This window comes from Thermobia domestica, chromosome 13, assembly GCF_964235325.1.
Source record: "Thermobia domestica chromosome 13, izTheDome1.hap1.1, whole genome shotgun sequence".
Classification (NCBI taxonomy): Eukaryota; Metazoa; Arthropoda; class Insecta; order Zygentoma; family Lepismatidae; genus Thermobia; species Thermobia domestica.
In genome coordinates this window covers 157643925-157670623 of record NC_137466.1, presented here as the reverse complement: position 1 = coordinate 157670623, position 26699 = coordinate 157643925, and the positions used below count along the sequence as shown (strand labels likewise).

At 36.2% G+C, this 26699-nt stretch overlaps 1 protein-coding gene across 4 annotated transcripts in view; it reads left to right on the top strand.

Annotated features, from left to right (window-relative positions):
- The window catches only part of gus (splA/ryanodine receptor domain and SOCS box containing gustavus), a 161014-nt gene that overhangs the window by 73785 nt on the left and 60530 nt on the right, over positions 1–26699 (top strand). The window contains exon 1 of one of the 4 annotated variants that reach the window (XM_081736733.1): positions 2663–2704. The exons of 1 other annotated variant lie outside the window; for it this stretch is intronic. In XM_081736733.1, coding sequence (XP_081592859.1) covers positions 2700–2704 — 5 coding nt within the window. In that variant the 5' untranslated portion in view covers positions 2663–2699. Of the gene's footprint in view, positions 1–2662; positions 2705–17159; positions 17362–26699 lie in introns of those variants that run through there. 2 more of the 4 variants (XM_081736730.1, XM_081736731.1) reach the window with 2 other exon arrangements.

Sequence of the window (26699 nt, the reverse complement as noted above, 5' to 3'; positions counted from 1 at the left end):
CGACTAGTATAGCAATACCAAACCTCAATTTTCTCGGTTAAAAAGAAAATCTGGTTTGGTTATACGGTCTAGAATGATAAGAAATGTCTGTAGATGACAATAACAATGTTTGATATTCTTTTAAGTAGCCACTGTAGTTTATAACTGCATTTTCCTTTGCTATAACATTTTATTTCGTATAGCATAACAGTAGTGAGCGAGTAGCGATAGCTTTATGTATAGCTTCGTTCTTGCAGTGTTTTCTGTAGTGTAGAGGCATTTTTTTTCTTCGAACGTACGATTTTCTCTTTCGTATGTAAAATGATGTCAATCATTACATTTTCTCTGTGCCTTACTTGCTTTTGAAGGGAATTATTGCTTGTTGCTGTTTACTTACTTTATATATGAAGAAAAAACTGGGTTTCGCTGTATTAGCGTGGTTGTGTAATAAGCACTTACAGAACAGATTGCTAAAGGTGAGAGGAGCTTGTTGTGCACGGGTGACGGCGTGGCGAGAGAAAACGATCGAGGCAGTGAAAGGTATGGAGAACAGGAACCGGGACACGTCGACCTTGAATGATTTTTTAGTGGCCTCGGAACAACAGTGTATTAGAAGTGTTTTGATTCCTACAAAACATGAATTAATTGGAGATATTTTTGACAGAAAAATGTCCTGTTGCAAAAACTGTCATAGTGGGCTTTGCGTAATACCTTTTAAAAAGGTTGTGCAGGCTCTAGTTCTACTATAAGCTTCCGAATTTCAAAATATAATGAAATCATTTGTTTGATGCAATACAATTGTGCCCGGTAAGTTATATGGAAGGATAGCAATTTCAAGTAAATGATTATTAAAATAAGTAATAGAATGATAATGTTGGACAGACTTCGAGGAAACTCCGTGGGCACCATGGATGCTATTCATAAAAATACGTAACTTTGATTGAATCAAGACCAGGACCAGATTAACCCATCTGGAGGCACGGGGCTAAAAAAAAAAAAAAAAAAAAAATGTGGTCCCTGCTGACTTTGCCTAATACTATTCTGTGAAAGTACAGTAGGAAAATTAAAGGAATATGTTACATATTTTTGGTCTTATTTTATGATGATTGTATCTTATGATTCTTTTTAGATGTCAATTGGGATTTTGATCAGAGTAGCTCAGGGCTACAGCTCTCCTAAGCCCCTTCCTTAATGCACTATACCAGAAAACAGATGTCTCCTTTCAAACCTCAGATACTTGTATTAACTCTTGGAGAGGATTAGCCGGGTCGAGTGGAAAACAAATGTGTGTGTGTTAGAAATGGTAGAGATGAAAATTACAATCTCAGATTTAATTGAAAAGAGGAAGAGAAACTAGTTGGACGTTGGATGAGAAGAACTGCATCATGAGGGACGTGCTAAAGGGTAGAGTGGCAGGAAACGGAGGGAGGAAGCGAAGGAGACTATAGTTGATGATCTACGCCAAATCAGAAGATTCTTACATCCGCTGAGTCTGTTTACTGTAACTACAAAGCATACTTAGAAAACCTAAGAAAGGAGGAAGCTCAAAAAGAAGTAAAGAAGACAGGATGAAACAAAACAACAAACGGAGAAGTGGAGAAATTGACAAAGGAAAAAAGGGGTATGATGAGTTTTTGGTTACATTTTCGTGTGCTTTTGGTCACTTTCCAACTATTTACAAGAGACCGAACCACTATGAGCCCTGTAATTAAAGACTCGCTGTAGGAAACAATGTTAAGTGCCACCTTGAAATAGTTTCACTTATTTTATTTTTTAAAAATACTTTTATGCCTTAGTTAGATTTTCATACTTCGTTATATGCTTGGTTGTATTTCTAAGCAATAGTATTTTCTATTTTGTGACGCTTGGTCACAATTTACTATCTTTTGTTGCTACTGTTGCAGTAACTATTGTCTTTGGCACTTACATTGTTTTCTACAGCGAATCTTCAATTATGATCTATTTCTGGGTGGAGGGCATACAGTCTTAACATACTCTCGCGTGATGTAGGTCCTGTGTTTTGTTGAATCATATGCCATTAAACAATAGTGTGCCCATCCATATTCGAAGAACAATCGGGAAATATTTCGGAGCGTCGAATGAAGTGTACTCATTCCGTCAGAATGCAGAGCCTGATATGTTTTTCTTATGAATGGAAATTCATAGAAAGTGGGAACACTTTGTGTAGTTTACTTATTTAAATAGCGATTCTGAGGATAGTCTAAATCGTTCTCTGATTGCATGCCTGGCTGAATGATTGGCATTCTCGCCTTTGACATAGAATACCCGAATTCGATTTTCGGTAAAGACGCAAGGGTATAAAAATCCAACTATAATCATCAGTATTGAGAAGAAACTTCACACTTTGAACAAACCTTTCTCTAAACTTGCTAATCAGCACTATTTAAAGTCAAATTGAGTTTACGACAAAGAAAAAAGTAAGTTCGAGAAATTTGCGCTGTATGTTCCCATTTACAGTTAAAAAAAAAAAAAAAAAAAAAAAGGAAAATTAAGCGTTATTTTCGGAGTAGAATTGAAAGGACAGTCGGTACGGTTGTTCACCATGTGTTTTTCCACTAGGTAAGACGTGAAATATACGTACTTAAGTTAAAAATATAGTGGTTATTATCATAATAGAAATTGTACGAACGTCAAATTAAACAAAATCTTTTCTGTTTTTTAGGTAATTATCGCCAATTCATGAAGCAGTTCTCAAGGTTATGCGGTAAGTTAGTTAAAACATTGTGTGTGTATATATATTAAATAATTTATCTTTCAATGAAAGAGCAAGAATACATATTTGTCTACATTGGTTGTAGCAGTGAGAGGAAAAAGGAAAGTGGTCCATAGAAGTAATTCTGAAGGACAGTGTTGCTATTCCCTGCCAGAATCATGCCATACCCACTAATAAAGAATCTTATTACCCGTTAACGATCATTTTCGTATGATATTAATAGCTAAAATGAAACAGGAAAAGCGTTTTTTAACGGAACCTGTACTCAAGTGCTGTTTCTTCCTTTCTTCAGAAAGAGTTTTTTCTTTCTTTTTTAAACCGTAAAGGAGTGAAACTAAAAAACGATACACTTATTGCCGTTTCTTTTTCTTTCTTTTTTTTTTCATTTCATTCCCAGGAATATAACTTTTCGGAATACCCTCCTGAAGGAAACTTCTGCTTACACGTAATTTTAAATAATAAAATGCGCTAATAATTATATATATATATATATATATATATATATATATATATATATATATATATATATATAATATAATATAATATAATATAATATGAGGAGTTCCGAGCTAATAAGGGCGAACTAGGCAAAACTTCATTTCTTGAAAATGCAGTCTGAATGGCGAAAATGATGAAAAGTTATAGTATTTTAAAACTTTTTTTTTTTTTTATTGGAAAAACAAAATATTTCCATAATCTGTACAAACACGAGAACTGACTACCAGAGAGTAGTTTTAGCACTGCTACTCGAACACCTCCTATGTAATTTGCGAACGTTCAGATTGCACGTAAATTTTGTTGCGTTCGCCTTTACTACCCTAAACCAGGAGCAGATTAAGGGCGGAGCCAATGAAGCCCAGGCTCCGGGGCCCCCAGCCTCAGGGGGCCTCCAAAAATCCCTCACTTTAATATTAAATATAGAAAATCAACTTTGGGGGTGTATTATAGGCTTCAGACCCATGCTAATATGATAATATTTTTTTCCGCTCGCGGTATAGCTGGAGTTGTCTTCTTCTACCAGCGTCTTCATGAAACTAATTTTGTGAGGGAGTGAGCTATTTTAGGCCGTTATTACAAACAAAATTATTAGTTAGTTGTGACAATTCCTTTAAAATATTTCTTGTCGTTTCGATGTGTTTAATGACATAATAGAATCCTTTGAAGAACAAAAATATAGGAAGAAAACTTTTCTAACAATTTAGCCTTGTACAGCTTTATCTATTTGTATATGATTTTTCTGCTTTTACGTTAGTATTGTTTTTACAGGGACTGTTAACCATTTGGCTTGTATTTGGCATTTGTGTGTTACTGTGCAGTATATGAGCATTTAACTGTTAATAATGAATATAATTAAACGAATTGTTATAAACTTAGAGTACATTAAAATATTACGGCATCGTTCTCGGTGTTCGATAAGCCTATGAGGCCGTGGAAGGCAGCAAAGAAAATTTGTACTCTGGAATTATTCGTAACGGGCTCCCTTGAAGTAGTCGGCTACAGGGCCCCAAAAGCCTTAATCTGCCCCTGCCCGGAACGCCTAATATTGCGCACTCTTCCTCTTGAGGATTGAAGTTTTTATGAATATTAATGAATTAGGATTAGGAATTTGATTTCTGAGCATTCGGAGGCTATGACCATGTTATCCCGTCATGTATGAGGGAGGGATGACGTCCCTCGGCGATTACACTACCCGGGGAATTGGGAAGAAAGGAAGCAGCCTGGGACCAATATGTTAGTACCATCTCGGCATTTGCCTGGTGTGAATTAGGAAAACCCAGGGAAATCACAGTTAAGATGAATGCGTGGATGGTTGTCCTGAAAAGTATTTTCAACCAAAGCGAGAGCGTTATCGACTACGCTACACAGAGCCACATGGATTTGAGGAACGTGGTTCGCTTTCGCCTAATGCTTTGTGTTAGTCCCATTTCATTTTACCCCTCCAAAAATATTATTTATGTTTAACGTCCTACGATAATGTTCCGGGGCTAAAAAGGAGATGGTGATAATGTGTGGAATAAAGAGCCTGGAAAGAAACGGAAGGAACCGAGGGGAAAAAAACACCCACATTGTATGTCCACGTCAAATCCCCGAAAATTATATGAAAATACTGTGTTAGCAGGTTTTATGCATTTGTGCACAATTTCAGAGCTCTACTTAGTAAACTGGAAAATTTAAGTTTCAAGATTTGAAATACTGAAAACTAGGCGGAGAAATAAGATGATAGAAACGCTGTAAAAAAGAAAAGAAAAAAAAAGTTCGTTGAATTTCCAAGAGAAACTAAATCAGCCTACATGAAACGAAACCTCTCTACCGCGGTAACATAATGGTACTTATCCCTGGTTAACGGAAAGTTCTAATTTATACTTCAAGTCAGTTGAAAATTTCGATTTCCACATTATCACTATTGTTTTCGGTTTGTGAAATATATTTAATAAGTGTATGTTCATATAATTTTGTGCCATGAGTTAAAAAGATTATTAGAAACAAAAGTCGTATCATCTATACAAGACATAGTGAGCTTCAAAGTGTCATTTACATCAAATTGTAGCAGTCCACTCATTTTCCAAATTTCCGAAACTTGATATGGTGCTTATGAAAAGTTTTTTCCTTAGTGCCGATAGATTCAGTAAGAGGTTAAATCATAGTTTGCAGCTTTATCCAGTGTAAAGTAAGATTGAAGCCCATTTTATCCAGTGTATACCTGAGCGTCAAGGGCGGGGGGGGGGGGGGTATAGCCCGTATATAGATGGTTTGAAAAATATTGCTTGCAGATACTCGACAGCCAAAAAAATCTACTAGCCAGATCATTTTCCAGTTAGTGTTTATACAAATGAACAAAAGTCACTTTGCGACACAGTAAACATATCGATACATTTTTTTTATTTTGTTTATTGGCATATGTCTTACAAAATTATAAAAAAAGAGTGACATGGAATAAAACACGTTTTTGATTGATCGGACTTTACTCGCTACTGGCGAGTGGATTTTTGAAGCTTTATAGATAGATAAGTAGATAGATGCATATAATTCAACAGAAGCTTCGCCAGCTTTCATTGAAATCTAAATGCTGTCAATACACTATTGTCATTGGCCAGTACGGTAGCAGTTGTTGGGGCACATTCACTCTCTGGTTCTGAGCTAGGGTCAACTAATGTGGCAGAAACAAGGTGACGCACTATAATGGAGTAGGACATGCCAAGGTGGTTTGACAATCGTCGTGTGCTGGTGGATGGATTTTCCTGAATGGCAGATTGTATCACTTCAGAATTGGTTTACTGGCCAGACCTTGAATTTACAATCTACACGAAATTTCTGAAACCAGCAAGTTGCTGTTTATAGTTCACTGCACCTTCTCATTTTGTATGACTATATTTGGGTTGCTGCTGCAGCGTTATGTCCGAGTTCGAACTCATACAATAACAATTAACGTACCAGACGTTGTTAAGCACTCATTGTTATTTCCACTGATGGAATGGCTGCCTCCGTGTTAAATAGTCAGTTCGCCACACAACGTCTTGAGCCAGTTTCACCTTGCATTTAAGCCTCGTGTTTGGGTTGTGGAAATACTGCAAAACTTATGACTCATCCTTGTAACAAAGTATTCTGTGGCAGCCAGTTATGCCTATAGGGAAATCGTTCCTTTTTCCCTGAGAAAATACATTCTCACAATAAATTGACTATTATTTTGACCATTCAGACTGCATTTTGAGGAAGTAATCGGTTTTTGAGTTTATCCTTACTACTATGAACGCCTCAAATATTTTCATTCACTTGCACGAATGTGGGGAAATTACACCTTAAAGGGATTGGATTAGGTTAAATTTAGTTACAGTAAAACCTGTCTTAACGCACACCTCATAATACGGACTTCTTTCTTTAGACCCAACAAAACTATATGTAGGAATTACTATAAGGCAGAAACCTCCCTTTTAAGGATACGAATAGTCTTTCTCCCATAACGCGTTAGTAATCTCTTCATAACAGACGGGAAATTATTCTCAGTTTGTGCTTAATTTTTAGAAGAAAAAAAAACTTTTACAATTTGAAAATAAATCTTCGAAACCGTGCAAGACAGAAAATTTCTTGTCTACAAAACGTTTGTCATTAGTAAATTGGTGAACCACCACTAGAAATTGAATTTGAAAATCTTAATTTTTCTGTCCATCTGTCGACAATAGTTTGCTTCAATAAGTCCTGTAACATCTTGAATGGGTAGAAGCTAGTGGTGGACATGAAAACCGGTTTTTCAGCATTGGGAAACCGAAACTAGTTTTTAATTATTTTATTTTATTTATTTATTTTTGAAAAACAGGCTTTCTATCAAAAACCGATTTTCTATCAAACTAGTTTTTGGAGAAAATCGAAATGTCTATTTTCGTTTTTCTAGACATCAATGTCCAGTATTATAAACTGGTTTGACCCATCCCTAGTAAAAGCAGTCGTGGAGAGCCAATCATGTCCCTAAGAATACTATGCGGAACTATCTTTCCCTGCAACCCCATAATAAATACATAATTTCTTTATAAAGGCAAATTTCTACTCGATCCTTCCCAGTAGTTTAAATACTCTGGTACAGTTAACCCATATGTCATATTTCTTTTAGACTATATATTCCATGCAATTTATTTAATTGCTGATATTCGTTTGTGAACGCAAAATCTTGTCTCTGTGTGATGTTTTTTTTTTCCCTTTCCATTTAACTTCCGGAACTCCTACTAGGTCCATCCTATATTTCTCTCCCTTGTTACGGATTTTAACGCGCCTAGCGTATAAAGACTTCTTATATTCCATGTTCCAAATCTCATGTTAATTTTACTTTGCTGGGGTCGTGCCAGGTTATTAGTCCTCGTCCTAGGCTTCTGTGAATGTTTCTTAACAAATATCTTTTTCATAGTATAAGGATGTTAACCTCACAGCAAACCCTCAAGCTGGAGGACTACCCCTTGTCATCTGTCCAAGACTGCTTATTCTATTTTATATTGTATTAGAGGCATTCGCATATTAGACATGTATTATTTTAACATTCGCTGAAGTTGTAAACCTAGTGAATTGTATTATATGTGAACGTATTTTTTTTACAACATTTAAATGTTTAACATTATGTTTTGGAGATTCCATCAACGGGAGTGGGGAAACCCATTCAGTATGACACTCGTTCTTTAACCGTTATACAGGGATATGCGCGAAATTTGATATATGGATGATTTTTGCTACATCAGTTCTCATGCCCACCACTAGCTTCTACCACCCATTCAAGATGTTACAGGATTATTGTGGGTAGATGAAAAGAAAAATTAAGAATTTCAAGTTCAATTTCTTGTGGTGGTTCACCAATTCACTAACTAATGACAAAGACGTTTTGTAGACAAGAAATGTTGTCTGTTGCACTGTTTCGAAGATTTATTTTCAAATTGTAAAAGTTTTTTTGTACTAATTAAGCAAACAGAATAATTTCCCGTCTGTTGTAAAGAGATTACTAACGCGTTAGAGGAGAAAGACTATTCGTATCCTTAAAAGGGAGGTTTCTGTCTTATAGTAATGCATATAGTTTTGTTGGGTCTAAAGAAAGAAGTCCGTATTATGAGTTGTGCGCTAAGGCAGGTTTTATTGTAGTTAACAACGAAGAATACATACACATCATTCACTTAGGAAACTCCACTCTGAAAAGTAGGATTTGGGTAGTTATTATTATTGAAGGGATGAAACTAATATGATTGTTTATGAGATACAGAATACGTTCATCGGTTCATGTGCGTAAATTCAATATAATGGACGAAGATGGTAGATTTTTTTTTTTTTTTTAAAAAATCACTGGACTGAGGATAGAGATTTCCTGAACTCTAATGAAATAGAACTCCCATCAGTTCGTTTTTCGAGCCAGAATTTTATATATTTAAAAAATTTTCCATTTAACTTTGGACTATAAAGCAAAGAATGCATACTCTAGTTTTTGCTAATATGACAATATCCTGACGGGATGATATATTTAGCCTCAGTGTTTCAGAAACTACTACCGGACTGTTTCAGTGGTTGTCTACCGGTCATCACGGTTTGACTTCCGGAATTTTATGTCAAGCTAAGGTCCATAGTGCATAATAGCCGTTTTTTTGTGGCAAGAAGTTGCTATCAGTAATGGCAGAAGTAATTTAATAATAAACAGTGAATTTGCTTTTAGCTGTTCGCAAAATTGTAAACCTAGTTGATTTATATTTTCGATAGAAATAAAATATATTTGAATGCCCTGCGGCATGACTTTTGGTCTAAAGGAGATGTATGATAAACGCAAGTGAATTATTACAAAAAAAAAAAAAAAAAAAAAAACTTGGCGGAATGAGAATGTTAAGAGGAAATTGAAAAGCTGAAATATCCAAGCCGGAACATTTGAAATGTGGTGTTAGCGCAGAACGCTGCGCATATCATGGATCGAAAGGAAAAAGAATGAAGACGTACTAAAGGAAGCTAATGAAGAACGACAGATCATGAAGATAATAGGAAAGACAAGAAACATCATGCTTGGTCATTTTATTCGGCACTCCGATTAGATCACCGTGCTGATAGAAGGAAAACCAGGAAGAGGAAGATCAAGGATAGAATATCTAGATGCACTTACGAAGAGGAGACCTTATCAAAGCATAAAACAGCTTTCCCAAGGATAAGAAAAGTTTTAAAATTTCCATGTTCTCCACCAACCTATGGTTGAGGTGAACAAGAAGAGGAGGAAACGGTACATCCATGTAGAAACCCACAGACACAACGTTGTCCACCACAAGCGTACATAGTTGAGTTGATTTGGAGTTTAACGTCCTGTTCAGTAGGGAAGCTATATGAGACGTCTGGAATGAAGCCAAATAAATGGAACCTCTTGTTCCTATTTTTTTTTTTTTTTTTTTTTTTGTAGGAAGTTGCATTGTTAGTCATTGAGATACTAATTCAGGTGTGTTCATCAATGTTATATCACCTTTGTGGCATTTTCGAGCTATGTGACCACTTTTCTTCTTCCTTAAACGTTATTTGAACATGACCCCTTGGATTTCATTTGGGCACAGCCCTGACGTGGTTGTACGAATATCTTGAAATACAAAATAAATAGGATTCCGGTTTTCATTTAAGGAAAATACGAAACCAAATGTAGGTTGCTTTAGTAGTAGAGGGTTAGATGGAGGGGGAGGGACATCATCTTCCCATTCGTCAAGAAACGAAAAAAAAAAATCTAAAATTTGCCTTTCCTAACATACACATTGTTTGGAAATGAGTAGTAGCCACTCTCTAATTCTAAAAATTTCAATATTCCAATAAAACTAACCGTTCTCAGGTGTTTTTGTTTAAATATAGGCCTAATTTTCTGGAACAATCTTTTCCCAGTAGGAGCACAAGTATATTAGGGCAAAGCAATAAACAGTGGCTCAAGTTCAGAAAGCTGGAAGCTTATGTGCTACCCACGCTTTATCCAAGTTATCTGGGGACCGTAATTCTTGCTGGAAGACCAGCGTTTACTTTTTGATACATATATTTTAAAATTAGTACTTGAACGATTCGGTGCCTTGAAACAGTGATCGTGTAAAGTTTCTATAGCAAGAGCAAACATGTGTGCTATTTTACTTTCCTTGTACGTATCATCATCCATTGTCAAATGCTGAAGATATAAGTAGTTCGTAAAGTATACGACAGATGTCAGCGTGTAGCGTTAGCGACAATTGTGTTTAGATATTCTGCCAGTAGGTGGCACAGGATGCAAGTAGAATGATGGTGTGTAGTGCATGTTGATTTGTGTAGCGTGCGTTTCACTATGGCTCATATGCATAGCTAACACTTTCCTTGTTTTGAACGAGGCATGAGCTGGAAGATTCAGTTTAACAATACAAAAGCTATTGATTCGTTCAATGAAACACGCTTTTCTCTTCCCCTATTCTGTATTAGGATGGTTGGATCACTGATAGTGACTCATAAGTCGGGGAGAGCTAGCTACAAGACAAGGGAGTACAGTTGATTACTTCTGCAAAGTATTACCCTGAAGCTTGCCAATACTCTATATTGGCAGATACAATGAATTCTGATCTCAAACGAGAAGTAGAGTCTTTAATTCTTGTATGATTTATTTCATAATTCTTGTATTAACTATAAAGCTGCCACCCTACCTTCTTCCTAACTTTTTACAAGTATTGCTAAATCAGTAAATATAATTTACAATTACATTCCACTTCCTGAACTGTTTGTTTATAAATTAATTTGCTTAGATCTCCATCGCGTAAGTACCAGGTTTAGTACTTTACTGGTAGTTTCACCAGCAATATTTTTACTAAAAACATTCTGAGTTTGTTAAATAGCATTTAATAAACTCTGTATTAAATCAGTCTATCTTTTCTTGGTACTGTCACGTATGTTCTGTTTATTTCTATTTCTCTTTGTATATTTTCTCGTACTAATTCTTGGATTAATTTTTGCGCTTAATGAATGTCACTTTTTCGTAGTTTTGTTGGATTCAGGTTCAGTCTTATTAATGAAAGCATTAAACACGTCTGAAATCTCTGTTTCGTATATACTGTAACACCACCTTAATTATATTCATCTGGAAGGAAGAAAAAAGTAGTTTGAAATAATTGAACAATTAAGAGGTGTTGCTACACTGTTTCCAGGCTGATAGAGTACGAGGGTAGTTCAATAATTATTGTCCCTGACCTATAAGGAGTATTATTTTTCTAAAATGTCTACTTTCATAGTAATGCACTTCTACATATGCTGTAAAGCCACTATGTCAGCTTCAAAGAAAGTCTCTGGCTGAGCCGTGAGCCATTCCTCCACAGCTTCAATAACAGCTGCATTTAAGTGAAACTTCTTCCCCTTGAGGTGCTTCGTCAACTTTGGGAACAAATAAAATTCACTAGGGGCGAGGTCGGGTGAGTAGGGAGGATGTTCGAACCCATCAAAACCAGGAGCATGGATTGCGGCACCAGTAAGATGGCTTTTGTGGGCCGGAGCATTATCTTGGTGGAACAGCACTGTTCGCTGCAAAATCCCGCACCGTTTTTCCTTGATTGCTTCGCGTAACTTAGGGCTGCATAATAGGCCCTCGTAATAGTGTGTCCAACCTCCAGGTAGTCAATAAGGGACACACCCTTCGCATTCCAAAAAAATGTGGCCATAACCTTGCGTGCTGATGCTTGCACCTTGAACTTGCGTAGGGGAGGCGAACTGCTGTGCCCCCACTCCATGCTCTGTCGTTTGGACTCGGATCATAGTGGTAGAGCCACGTCTCATCCACTGTCACAAATCTATCACAGAACTGTTTCAGGTCTGCCCTCTTAACCTCCAAACCAGCCCTTGAACATCGAACTCTGTCTTTCTGATTTTCACGAGATAACATTTTGGGTACCCATCGCGCTGACACCTTTCTGAATTCCAAGTGTTCAAGCACAGTGGTTTCCACTAAGCCTACAGAGATGTGCATGATGTCTGCTAACTGTTGCACCGTGTGTCTGCTATAATCGTATCATGCACAGCATCAATGTTTTCTAGGGTGCATGCTGTTGTTGGAGGACCAGCACCAGGGGCCTGTTGACAGCTTTCCCTGCCGCAACGGAAGTAGCGGCACCAGTTCTTTACCACCTGGTAGAAAGGAGCCCCATCGCCCAACACACTGATCATGTCCTCATGAATCTCCTTTGGGCTTAACCCCTTTTTCTGGAGGTACTTGATGACAGCTCGCTGTTCGGTTTTCTCCATTTTTCAAGCTAGGTGCCACCTCTCACACCTGAAACGACAAAAAAAAAAAAAGGATAATATAGCAGCTATGGTTCTGAAATTTAGCATATAGGCATCTAAGACATTAGGCTACAACATCCCCCAGCAGCCATCCCAGGTCAAGTATTTTAAATATGCCGGGGGCAATAATTATTGAACCTCCCTCGTATAGTAGAAAATCTTGAATAACTTCATTTACAAATTCACACATAAAAGTAACAGAAAATATTTTAGTTATTCACTACAGTATTTAATGTGGAGTTGTGTACCTATACTATAGTTTAAGCAGTAAAATTAAGAGAGTGATAATACAGAACACAAAAATTTAGAGGGCCTTATGCAGAGTCGTTTCGATGCGTGATTAGTGGCATGCTAAAGAGTTCGACTAACATATGTTCCCTGCAGTAGTCAGGTTTTTAGTATGACGTTAATCATATCGTCAAAACGATTCTGCATAAGGCGGAGAATGTTTAAATGAAGGGTGGTGAAATATTACAGATATAAATTCCAATTGAAAATATACAATAGATGTTGATCTGAAACAACGTTAATATTTCCGTTATCGATATTATAAAAGTTTAGTTGTATAAATTGTTTACTTGATATGTCATTGAGTTGTTTCTCAAGTTTTTTGTCGTCAAGTCTGTTATATGATTTAACTACGATACCTGTCTCTCCTGAATAGCTCAGGTGGTATAGTGGTCTAACCCTAAGTTTATGGCGACGTACTTGTTTAACATTTTTTTTTCGCTATATATAAAAGGTCTTTAAATTATCTAATAGTTCATTTGACAGCATTTTGTAGGTATTAACTTGCCTGTTTTCAAAAAATTGTCTTATTTTAGGTTGTTGCAAAAAGTAAAAGGTGGAGAGCGTAGCCTTCGTGTATCAACGGTGTTTCGATTGGTTTAAAACATATTTACGTTCTTTCCTATTCATGAAGGAGACTTCTCATTTCTAGGGAGAATCTTGTTCAAAAAAACCTGATCACTCACTCCTCTCTGAAAACCCATGCCGCCTTAGCCAAAGAGCCAAATAATTAGGATTTCCTGTATATGGTTGCCAGAGTGTTGTTTTCTGAAAGTGGGTGGCCAAGAGTTTTTGAAGAAAACTGTACTTTTCGTCCCTGATTACTGTTCCTCCTGCCATTCCCTCCATACCTAATAACTGTTCCTTCCTGTCTCATAATGTGTTCAACCACCCTATCTCTGCTGTATATTCTCTTTTCTTTCTCATAATCATTTTCAATACTTTTCCAAGGGGAACACGGTGGTTGAGTGGTACATTGCTTACCTTTAATGCGTGTGGTCCCTGGTTCGATTCCCTGCCAAATAAGTTTGTGGTGGACATCCCGTCGGTGGGTTATCTCGGGATACTCCCGTTTCTCCTACATTCTCATTCCGCCGATTCATCATTTATTTGTCTTAATCATCCGTCTCCCTTAGGTTAAAGTGCATAATCGTGGAACGTTACATTGAAAGATTTCATTTCAGTTTCAGTACTTTTTCATTGGATACCTTATCCGCAAGTATAATTTTTTAACATTCTTGTACATTTCGAAGGCTTCCATTCCTCCATTTTTCTTCAAGTTGCAGTGCCTCACATCCATATTCCACCATTTCATTAATTTCTCATCATCACAGTCTCCTTTAGCCTAGCCGGTATAAGCGTGGGACGTAAAAGTCAAATAGTTCATTTCATTTCATTTACAATGCCATATTCCATACATATACTTTCATCAGTCTTCAGTTCTATGTCGATTTTTCTTCCAATGCCTTCTTCACCGGCGCTTTTTAGGATTTTAAAAGAGAAAAGTGTCATTATTCGGGAACTAATATCAAGGAAAAGTTTAGCTTGAGCATTTTGCATATTATCCAGCTGCGCCTAAAGAAGTAGGCTATCTATAGTATAGGTCCTTCCCCTTTCCTGAGATCTCTGATGTTTGAAAAATATTCTTTTCATTTATTTAAACAAAAATTAGTCTTAATGATGAATATAAAATGAAATATTTTGACTAATAATGAAGTTTTCTCATGGTGTTTTTAAAGTAAACTTTAATAAATACATGCAATATAGAAATTCTTTCCAAATACTCGTACTTTCATAGGAGCACTGGCATGTAGTTGGTTAAAGTCGAAATTTATTCGAAAATTAATTTTTGTTTGTCTCTTCTAACGCATAAATGTACTTTTATACTGCATATAGGCTAGTATACTAACTACACCATAATTCTAAAACGGAAATAATTAAACTCTTTTTTAAAAAATATATATATTTCCTCTTCCTTTATGAGTTCTACATGCTTAGCTTTAATGGAAAGATAAGGTCATAGGTGACATTACCTTCCAATACTGTCACTTTTGAATTAAAATTTGTGTTCATATTTTCTGAATGAAATCTCGTAAGAGCCAAATTATCTTCACTCTGAAATATATCTATCTGATAGAGAACTATTGTAACTAAAGATCTTGAAAGTATTCAGCTTCAGTATTTGCCACGCTACTTGCTACTTTGATTTAGATATCTTTTACGTCTCAGGGTTATGTCCTATAGCGGAATGAAGATAATTAGAACGGATGAAAAGAATGGCGGAGAAATTTGTACCGTGACAAAATAAGATGAAATTACAGAATCGCTGGAAACTAACGCCGTAGGGCATGTTGTCTGCTTAAACACGGACGGTATCTAGAATTTTATACGTATTGGGTATTGTCGTTGCGTGTGAAGTTTGTCCTGCGATTTCAGCACCGACTGTGTATGGGACGTGGACGCACAGTTTGAGATGGAATTCAAACCACCGTAATGCGTTCAAATACTCTCCCACCGGAAATCGAGCCGGGGGCACGGTGCATCAAAGATGCACGCACTAGCCACTAGACTAGCGGAGAAGGCAACATTGAGTGTTAATAGACGTCTTAAAAAAAAAAAAAGTAAATGAATAAAAGTTATTGTTAATAATTTGATACCTGTAGATATTCATTCAAAATTTTTTGTCCTTGGAGGTATTTGCTATCAAATACATAATTTTACACTATGGAATATGGAAGACTACCTAATAATAATAATAATAATAATAATAATAATAATAATAATAATAATAGTAATAATAATAATAATAATAATATATGCATGTTATAAAAGTATCCGTAAGTGGTGGTTCTTCCTTCACTCCTCCCCTTCCTTCATTCTATATGAGAAACACAACTACGAAGTAAATGCCAAAAGTTAAAACCTTTAATGAACAAACTCCATGGCTCTGGATAAGTAGAGTAACAAATAAAACACAGTTCTGACCAGAGCAGAATGAAATATATTAAAAACTATACTTACAATGTTACAGTTTCAAGGACCTAACGTCCTCTTCATCAGACACAAACACTCTTTTTGTGTCTGAGTGTTTGTGTCTGATGAAGAGGACGTTAGGTCCTTGAAACTGTAACATTGTAAGTATAGTTTTTAATATATTTCATTCTGCTCTGGTCAGAACTGTGTTTTATTTAAAACCTTTGTGTAAGGAATAAATTTTATGAGCAAATTCACTCTTCCTTACGGATATTGCGGGTACACATGGGAAAGAAAGTATTTGACAGTTGGCAAATGTTCTTTTGTCAATAACTCGGGAACAAATGAATTAATTTGGATCTTTTTGTTGCTATCCTTAGAATAGTTATAATTTGATAACTTGCCAAAATCGGTATTCTAATAAGTTATTTTTTGTTGAATTATTAGGAAAAGAAATTTTGTCCACTGAAGAATACTTTCTTTCCTAACTGTACCTGTCAAGTATTTGCCTTAGCCGCCTCCTTTCTCTGCAAAAAATTAGTCTATTTAATGAAGGTATAAAATATTTAATGGCCGGTAGTTATGCCATACGGGAAAAATATAGTATTGGAAAAATTGATATAATGAAATTAGTGGTAATAAACGGAAGAATTCGTACGTAAACCACGGACAGGATGTGATCCCTAAAACCTTTTGATTCTTTTTACTATAGAATAGTCAGCTATTGCACTTCTGAGTTGAGAACATTCGATCTTCTTACAGCTGACTACTATATGCAAATTACGCCTCCACACGCACATGCACACTGTCTAGAAAAATGAACACCCTTTGCACTTTATCGAATTGAACGAATCATTCCTATAATATTGTCTTGTTAGTTTGTAGTAAGAACTCGAAATACGGTCGGATGGAAATAATATCTCAGTACTGATATAGGGACCTAGTTGGTAAGATTCGAGACTAGATTACGAAGGAAACGTTAACCATAACATTAATATTTAAATAGCCACAACAAACATCTGTTACTTAAAATTTCAGATTGTATTGAAGATATTTCACAGACCGCATAATGCGGCTAACTTTCAGCATTGGAACTTCAATTGCAAGTAAGGACAAATTTAATGTGCTAACGTTGTGAAGAGTAAAAGAGAAAGAAAATAGTGTGTGTTGCAAATTGTAAGCTGACAGTCAATTAAATCTGCATCATTTCATTGACTTTGTAAAAGTTTTTATCGTTTAAGTCCACGTGACTTTTCTGCCTAAAACACCGGCACAGTGTGTGGTCTGAGGGCTTAGATCAATACTTCCATTGGCTAATCATTACGCGGGCCTGGTACGCGAATGAGACAGCAAGCGGTGACGCTCTTGGGCCAATCCCGCCATGCGACTGGATTCTCCCCTGCACCCCACACGGCGAGAAGTACAAGCTTTGTTATTGGTTGTGTAGTCTCCCATGAGGGCACACGCACCAATGATGCCAGCTGTTAGTATGCGTTCGTAGTAGCCTGGGGTGTAGTCATGCCAGCCTGTGTATATTTGTTCCCGTGGCCTTGTTACTGCTACAGCCAGCCAGTCCATGTCTTGTGGACCCTGTACTCTTCCAGTTTGTTGTATAGTATGGAGACTAGGTAAGCCGGTTTCGTTCTTTAATTTGTATATTTTATTAATTTAATATCTGCATGTAATATTCTGTTTCTGAACAATGTCGATTGGGGGTTGTGGCGTTAGAAACTAGGGAATGAAGTGTGGATGTCGATATTGATGTATGTAAAATTACAACAACGAACGGTCGCAGTGCTGTATTTTTCGGCTGAGTTCGAAGCGTCATTTCTGTTTTGTAGACTAGACGGTCAAGCATAACTGGAGTTCTTTGTCTGCTCTGCGAAGACCCCGAGGGTACGGCGGTTGGGGCTTTGTTCTCATACAATGTTGCCAAGTTTCGTGTGGGCATGCCTAGATAGATATTTGGGAGCGTATTGTTTAATTCACATTTCGATTTCAGTATGTGATGTTAGCAGGTTGTTGTTGCCTTTGTTTTACGATATATAGTGTGTTTATAGTTAGCATTATGAATACTAAAGGTCGAAAAACAATGATTTAATTATAAGAAACAACAGTTTTGCAGTTGTAAACAATGAAATATTGGCAGAAGAAAGCATGAAGTAACTTAAAGTGAATTTTAACACCTACATTGTTCTTTATTGAACTTGCGGCTACATTAGCAGAATATTTTGCCTAAAAAGCTTGTAAAATCGTTATTGTGTCTGTTGTGTGAAAATATAACACAATATTCCTTAGTTATTCTAAAACATGCGCGCTGGTTGGTAACATCATTTTCCAATTTATTGTTCCGTATAAATTATACCAAGTATGATCCAAAAGTTACCCCCCCCCCGTATTCGTAAACAATTGCCTTCACTTAAAATTTGTGGATAGGTTGCGTTAATCGCATGTGTGTTTCCAAACTGAGAATTTGAGTGCATATGGTACAGCTTTTTTGTGTTCACTGAAATGTACAGGTCTGTTTGTTTTGAATTGAATATAGTAAAGATAATAAAAAGAGAAGGAAGACTAGCAATTCAAAATACGTAACAGTTTACATGTATGAGGCGATCATTTACATACAAGAGGTAAAATTACATTGTGAATACGTTTAGCGGAATCAATACGGATCAGGGCTTCGTAAAATAATCTTAATGAAGTATAGCAAACATTTAATACCCCTATAATTAATAGGATGGGACAAATTGTACTGTATAGTGAGCCAAGGCAATAATATAGGCATACAATGAAAGGTCTCAATTAACAGCTGAAGATCATGGGAGAAAAAATTTTCTAGCAAATTGATGGCTTGCAAAACAGAATTATCAGTAAAAGTTTACTTAGATGAGCGAGATTAAATCTGTAATATTTCAGGATGCAGTTAATCACATAACCTACCTACATCGTGTCAACCGAAGAAGTTCTATTAAACTAGTAAAAAGAAAAAAATCAGGCCTAGCGTCGTAGACCAGAAATTTCGGTGCATTTTATAATTGACAGGCATTGAGATTTCATTATTATTATTATTATTATTAGTTATTCCTTTTCCAACATTATTAAAAGAGGCCAAAAGTTCACTAATATAACTTTTGTTGTTGTTGTTATTAGTATTATTTACAAAATAAATGACTGGAAGGAAAGGCCGTTTATAGTGTTTGTCAGGTAATTAAATAAAAGATCAGAGCAAAGTTTCCAGATTTAGAGCCCAATCTTTGGGGATTTCTCCCCAACCCTCAGGATTAGCATCCTTGTTAACGCGGAGTGTAGTGAAGGCTCTTGGTAAATAAACAAATAGCAGGCGACATACACCAACCACACCACCTTTCCCATATTTTCGTTGCACCAGATTCGGGTGGGAGATCATGGAACACTGCAGTGGTGCAGGTTCCACATTAAATTTTAGTTGTATACGATATTGTCCTCGCTGGTGACAAGACATAAATGCAGATTTTAATCACAGCAGTAAAGTTTCCACAATTTCATTCAGGATTTGTTGTTTGTACTAGCCATTTATCAGATACTTGAAATGTATTGTTAAGACAAAAGTATAAACTTGTATATAACGAGATATTTTGAAATTGTAGATTAGAAAAGAACGAAAGAATACAAAAGTGAATAAGAGTTTTTGGATAGAAATTTAGATGCACTGAAATAAAATATACGATATTGAGTAGAATTAAAAATAAGATTACCATAGATCCAAGATGAACTAGAATTGTCTCCAGGACTTGTACAGAGTATGTTAACGTGGTGGTAGCAGGAGAGGTTAAAGCAACATAGTTGTTTGAGCACTGAAACGTCAGCTAGCCATGGCATTATAAATACTGGACAGCTTTTCACTTAAGCTTTATAGAAAGGGAGGCTTTCAAAGTAATATGTAGGTGCATTTCTAGCTGTTCGGATGAAGAATGGATATTGCTTATTTTAAACCGTTCAAATTATAAACCTTTACATTTTAAGTTGAATCAATTCAATAGTTTGTACTACACCTCTGAAACTAACTGATAGACCAACAAAACTATGCTTTTTCCAAACATAGGTAAAATTTAACAAATACTCTCCAATTCTATTATTTTATTACATCGCATTTTGGTTTATTCTAAGGAAAAAGTGGTGAGTTTTAATCCAGGGGATATTCGTAGTGATGATCAGTTAAACTGATATAATCCTTATGTTGTTCACTGCGTTAGTGAATAGTTGTCATTGCCCAGTGACCAAAAATATCTATCTATATATATAAAAGAGAACGTACAAAATCCTTTGTCCGCTCATCACGCTAATACGGCTGAACCAATTTCTTTCATTTTTGGGGGGTTATTAGGATTTGGACCCTAGATGGTTTTTATCATATCACTTTAATTTTCAATTACCAGTGTCTTGAGATAATTGACCATTCAGGTGTCCACAAATCCTTTGTTATTAGTTCATCATAGGTAAAAATAAACGTATTTATATGCAACCCGCATGACCGTGTCACTCGGCGGGTTAACATAAATGACAGGCAATATACAGCGGAAAATAGCTTGAATCTTCTGTTTAAAATTTTTTAATTGATTTGCTTATTTTTACAGACACTTTTACAATATGCCAGCACCGGGATGACCGCAGCGAAGCGGGGCGGGTTAACATAAATGACAGGCGATATAATGTTAAGATTTACTGCAATCTTCTATGGTTTAAGTAACAAAGTTTATTGCGTTCCGGGGTGACCGCAGCGAAGCGGGGTGAACGCTGCTAGTCTATATATATAAAAGAGAACGTACAAAATCCTTTGTCCGCTCATCACGCTAATACGGCTGAACCAATTTCTTTCATTTTTGGGGGGTTATTAGGATTTGGACCCTAGATGGTTTTTATCATATCACTTTAATTTTTAATTACCAGTGTCTTGAGATAATTGACCATTCAGGTGTCCACAAATCCTTTGTTAGTTCATCATAGGTAAAAATAAACGTATTTATATCCAACCCGCATGACCGTGTCACTCGGCGGGTTAACATAAATGACAGGCGATATACAGCGGAAAATAGCTTGAATCTTCTGTTTAAAATTTTTTAATTGATTTGCTTATTTTTACAGACACTTTTACAATATGCCAGCACCGGGATGACCGCAGCGAAGCGGGGCGGGTTAACATAAATGACAGGCGATATAATGTTAAGATTTACTGCAATCTTCTATGGTTTTTATCATATCACTTGAAAGCGAAAAAGTAAAAATTATCTAAGTAACAAAGTTTATTGCGTTCCGGGGTGACCGCAGCGAAGCGGGGTGAACGCTGCTAGTATTTAATGAAAGTTTGTTTTTAGCCTTCCTTATTTTAAAAGTTATTGATTAATGAATCACGTCTCGCGTAAAAGAATGATTCAGTGAATAGAGGGGAAGGAAAGAAAAGCCTATTTGTTGTAATTTTTTTTATTAAGAACGTGGTCTATAAATATAAAATTGTTCCATTTATATATTAATGAGGCTCTGTCATAAAGATGGATAGAGGGGACAGTTCTCGTACACATTTATTTTGTCCCGCAGAATTTAGTCCAATAGCCCTACTGAACAAAAATACTTGGGCTATTCAACATTATAATATATATCCTTTTCGCACAATTCATATTAACGCCTCCTTTTAAAGCATGCACTACTGTTAAAGAACATTTTATCTAAAGTACAGTGCTACATACCGTCGTCATGCTAATTGCAGCGGTTTGCGAGTAGCAATTACCCTAAAACAACAGATTTTATCATTAGATTTGTGAATACTATTCATGTTGTGATTCGTTAATCTGTATAGATGAATGAAAGTGAAAGTACACGCCTTGTATTTTGCGCTGGGAACTATAACGTGCATTTTCAGGGACATATGTCGTACAATTGTAAATGAAACCGTAACCCTTGAGAATTATCATTGCCTTCATAACTTGTCTTTCGCCTTCAGTAACTTCTTGTTAAGTTTAATTTTATTGTCCCATTTATATATATATATATATATATATATATATATATATATATATATATATATATATATATATTATGATAACGTACCAGTACTTCGTCAAATCATTTTCCAGAAACATTACGCTAAATTTTTTTCTGAGATCCCCGCGTTTTGAATGACCTGAATTTTTTGATTGACTGATCTCAGTTCGATAATACGTAATGGGTGTCGTAAGTCGTAGGGTCTGCAACCTCATTCAGTTAAATATATGTAGCGTTAATAAGTGCAGAAGTGTTTTACAAGCATACGTGGGAAGTGTCTTTCTGGATCGCAACTACACCAAATATTACTTTAAATTTGAAATAGTTGAGTGTTGCTGAGTTATATTTTAACCCCCCTGTTTCCCGGAAGGCATGTTAAGTTTTCGGCCTGCTGAATAGATTGAGGGCTATATGTTTGTGTGTTACACCTTTGAATTTACCTGTTCCGTAGTGAGGTAAATATTTTCCTATATTAGGAAATTTCCTGCACGACCTATCCTTTTAAACTCAATTTAGCATCTTGTTCAGTAGCATAGTCTCTGTTAGATGCGTTACGACTAGGTATTAGGCCAGGTTCTGGACAGATACTGAAGGAACCTATAGAAGTAACACCATATTGATAGTCGTGTAAATGAATGAGATGATCGCAGCCGTGAATATTAAGGAATTCTTAGCTTAATTAGCGTCTATTTATTGATTACAATCTAAGGAGTAGGAACTATATATCCAGGAGAGCTGTAGTTTCGAGACATGCTTTTCGACATCTATTGGAGGTCTAGATTTAACTTCCATTAGAAACATAAATTTAACTGAATTTTTCTAGAAATAGTTTTAAATGGGAAGAATACTCAAATTTTTAATTACCAGGAATTCTACCTGTGAAAATTTTTAGTAATTATACCCTAGAACAGCCATACCTAGATATCTTCTAGATTAACAGGATATTTAATAAATATATATATATATGTATAATATACGTAGACCTCCCTTTCTATGATTTACAATTTTTGTTTCCGCATTATATTTAGCATCCTGCAAGTTGCCATGAGGCGGGTTGCATAACTAAGAATTCGAATTTCCCGAACAGTGCACGATAATTTACTTTAGCCCGAAAGGTGAAGGAATTACCGAAGGACTACATACATCACTTGTTTTATACGTATACAATATAAAGGGAGCAAGCATATAATTAGAAACCAAGTGTATACTGGAAGACCCAGCAACCCCCACTTCCGAGAATTGTTTACGATCTGTCTAGCATGTCGACAATGTACAGTGAAGAAAAGCTCGAGAGTAACATTATTTTTACTGTCTTACAATATTGCTAATGTTTGGAAGAGTATCAGAGGCTTTCTTCTTTTGGAATGTTAATATTTTCACAAAAGCTTGCATTAATGTGAGAAAAAAAAGGGGAGGGGGGTAACAATTTCTTTCAGATTGCACATTAACGCTCATTCGTAAATAGTTAAGCCAACGTATCTAATCTCATTAGAACACTTGCAAGTATACATATCAACGTTCGGTATCTATGCGTGCCGGTAGAGCTCTAAATTTTAGTTATTTTCAATTTTAATACGTAAACGTCTGTAAAATTGAGTAACTCTCCAGTAGGTTCGAAGATGATTCTTTGAAATATGTTCATGATCTGTGTAGTTTTCTGATACTTGTTTGACCGTAAACTACAGAAAATATATACCAAATCTGTTGAATGATTAGAAGGATGATAAAAATATTTTTTAAAAAAAATATTGTAAATATCAATAGTTTTGATATAGTAGCAGCTCATCTTGATGCAGGAAAGAGGAAAAACATCAAACTAAAATTCACATTACATCGTAGCCAAAAGGCGTTAGTATTCGTGTACTTAAAATTGTGATGTAGACAGAGAAGGAACAACACTTTCTTCCATAATGGTACATCCATTCCAAGGACGAGGTGGTGGTGAATCGATTCGAAAGTTATTTCCCTTGACCTTGGTGCATGTAGACAGTGCTCGCTTTACTAAGATATCTTAACAAGAGATGTTTTGTTTTTTGAATTTCTCTTAGTTTTGTAATTAATATTGTGTACTAAAGTGCGGGTCAGGCTGCGTGGCCTTAGAATCTTCTGATCCTGCTTGTGATGAACTGGGGGTAAAGGTTTTGTGTGTGTTGTTTGTTAGTGTGAGATTGAAGGACTCGACGGCGGGGGGGGGAGGGATAATGTACATATAAGAGAACATTCCACCTCTCTCTGCTGATTAGAACACGAAAAATTGAAATATTACATTTTGAAGAAATAACACTACCTTTTTGAAACCCAAAGATAATTAGTCTTTGAATAGGGAAGTTGCTATACGCAATGGATTCTCTAGTTCCAACGAGTTGTTTGTAGAGATACTAGAGTAATGTGTAGCGACAAGAGGAAAAAATGTTGGAAATAACTATACTGAAAAATGTAATGGTTAGACTTTTAACAATTTATTCGTAAACTAAAATAGTTTGTAACATATTCTGGGAGCTAGGAGCACAAATCATAAGCCGAACAATCGCGTTTACAGAGATAGTTACACTTTAAGAAAGTAGTAGTTACAATCGATATTACGATTTTTTTTTATTTCAAACAATTGACGTAGGGCGAAGGAAATTCCATGAATAACTTTCACTGATTTTTTTTTACGTCCCACTATCACGCTCCAGGACTGATAAAAATGAACGCAATATTTGAATGAAGGACGGAAGAAAGCGGGAGAACCCACGCACACTTTTTTGTCCAGCAGAAAATTCAGTCGGCACAAGCTGGGTTCTAACTAGGAATCTGGGGCCACGGCGCGTGAGGTGTTTGGTTCGATCCTGAGCTAAGCAAGTACAGTGGACATCATATCCATGGGTTTTCTGAGGGTACTCCTGTTTCGTAAGTCTCATTCCACCAATTCTTTCATCATGGGATGTTAACATTAAATTTCGAAGTAAGGACCTTACGTACCAAAAGGAGCGCTCTTCCACTGTCGTGTTGAACTAACATCGTACCCAAAATAGCTGTACATGGCTGTAACTCTCCTAAATTCTGTCAGCGTATAGGCTCAAAGTTTAATTTGGACTGTTGTTTACAAGAACTGGAATCACATAAGTGGTATGCACCCCTTGTACACCTAAGGTTACAATCTTCAGAATACATAAACACACTTTTTCTTCTCATTTTAGGCATGTTTGCTTTATCCTTGGTTCAGAAAATTTTTCTTCATATCTACTAACCGTACATCAATGAAACTTGGCAAATATATATAGCTGAATCTGTGAGAATTTTTCGGAGAACCTTTCGTACAGATATCTGATACGACCTCGGACAGAGGCTTCCAAATTAATAATCCAAATGTTTCACGATAATTTCATTCATAGATCAAAGCATACGTGTGATATTCGAAAGCTTGCTTCATTCTGAAGACAATTTATGAACCGGGAACCTAAGATAATTAGGATACGAGCAAAGCTGTACTTCTTGTTGTTCACAATGTCAAAACTGTTCCATACCGACTAACCATACACCAATATGACTTGACAGAAGTGTAGCCTAGGGCGCATATATATATCGTGTGTTCTAAAAATGGCGCCCACGGACCACAGAGCACTATTCTACAGTTCAAAATAAAGCGAAAATGTTACATGATAGAACGCCCTCCTGGACCTTCTTCAGCCGCTATCTGGAATCAAAATTTCACTATGGCAACATCACATATTAACTTGGAACCATTAGCATTGCTCTACAAATCCACCAAACCGTTACATCGATTGTTAAGGTAATAAGTGGTGCTAGTGTCAGTCTATTGACTTTAACGATCATCTGGCAAGAATCGATGTAATTATTTGATTGATTAGTAATCTAATCTATGGTTCTTCATCTGCGACGTTGTTGCGTAATGCAATTCTCGTCTCCAGACGAGAACCCGAAAGGTATACAAATATATATATATATATATATATATATATATATATATATATATATATATATATATATATATATATATATATATATATATATATGGTTTATTTTGACTTGTAGAATAGTGCTCTGTGGTCCGTGGACCCCATTTTTAGAAACACTAACGTTATATGGTTTGCGATAGACAGCAGTATCAAATGGAGACTCGTCAAACGGAGGTATAGTATGGTAGGAAAAATATCGACAAATGGAACATCAGGTACAAAGTGAATTGTTTGTAATGGAACGAGACACACAAACTTAACACGAAAGGGCACATGTGGAGAAACTCAGCGCTGTTTGTCTGATTCTTCTGCTGCACATACAGTTCACGCGGAAAGTATTGACACGACACAAGTGAAAGCTAGAACCACAAATAAAAATACACCGAACACACCACAAAATAAAAGTTAGAATCCTTATCACATAGTCATTATTTTGTTGCACCTCCTTTCGCATTCTTGCGTGCCTTCAGTCGCTCTGGAACCTTCAAGACGAGAGTTTGGAGGATAATAAGTGGCTAATTGTCCCAAACCTTCCTGACGACAGCTTCCAACAGAGGTAATATAGAGATATCCCTACTCTGTAAACCTCTCTTTATGACAGACCATAGGTTCTCTGTGGCGTTTAAGACTGGACTGTACCCTGGCAAATCTTCAAAAAATGGGACACAAGCATATTTAAGCCAAGATACCACACTTTTGGCTGTATGACAAGGAGCTCATATTGCATAAAAAAAGACACTTTTTTTTTTTTTCCAAAGGATGGTTCCAATACATCGTTTAATAGCTCAAAATAGACAAACTGATTCATAGTCTGGTTTCTAGGGAGAATAACTAACTCTCTTACAGCACCATAACTAAAGAAACCCAAGACCATGATAGTGGCAGGGTGTTTTACAGATGGACATGTGTGCTGAGGAAGGGTGGGATCATCATCAGGAATATCGTACGTTCGCTGACAACCAGTACCACTAACAAAAAACGTGCCTTCA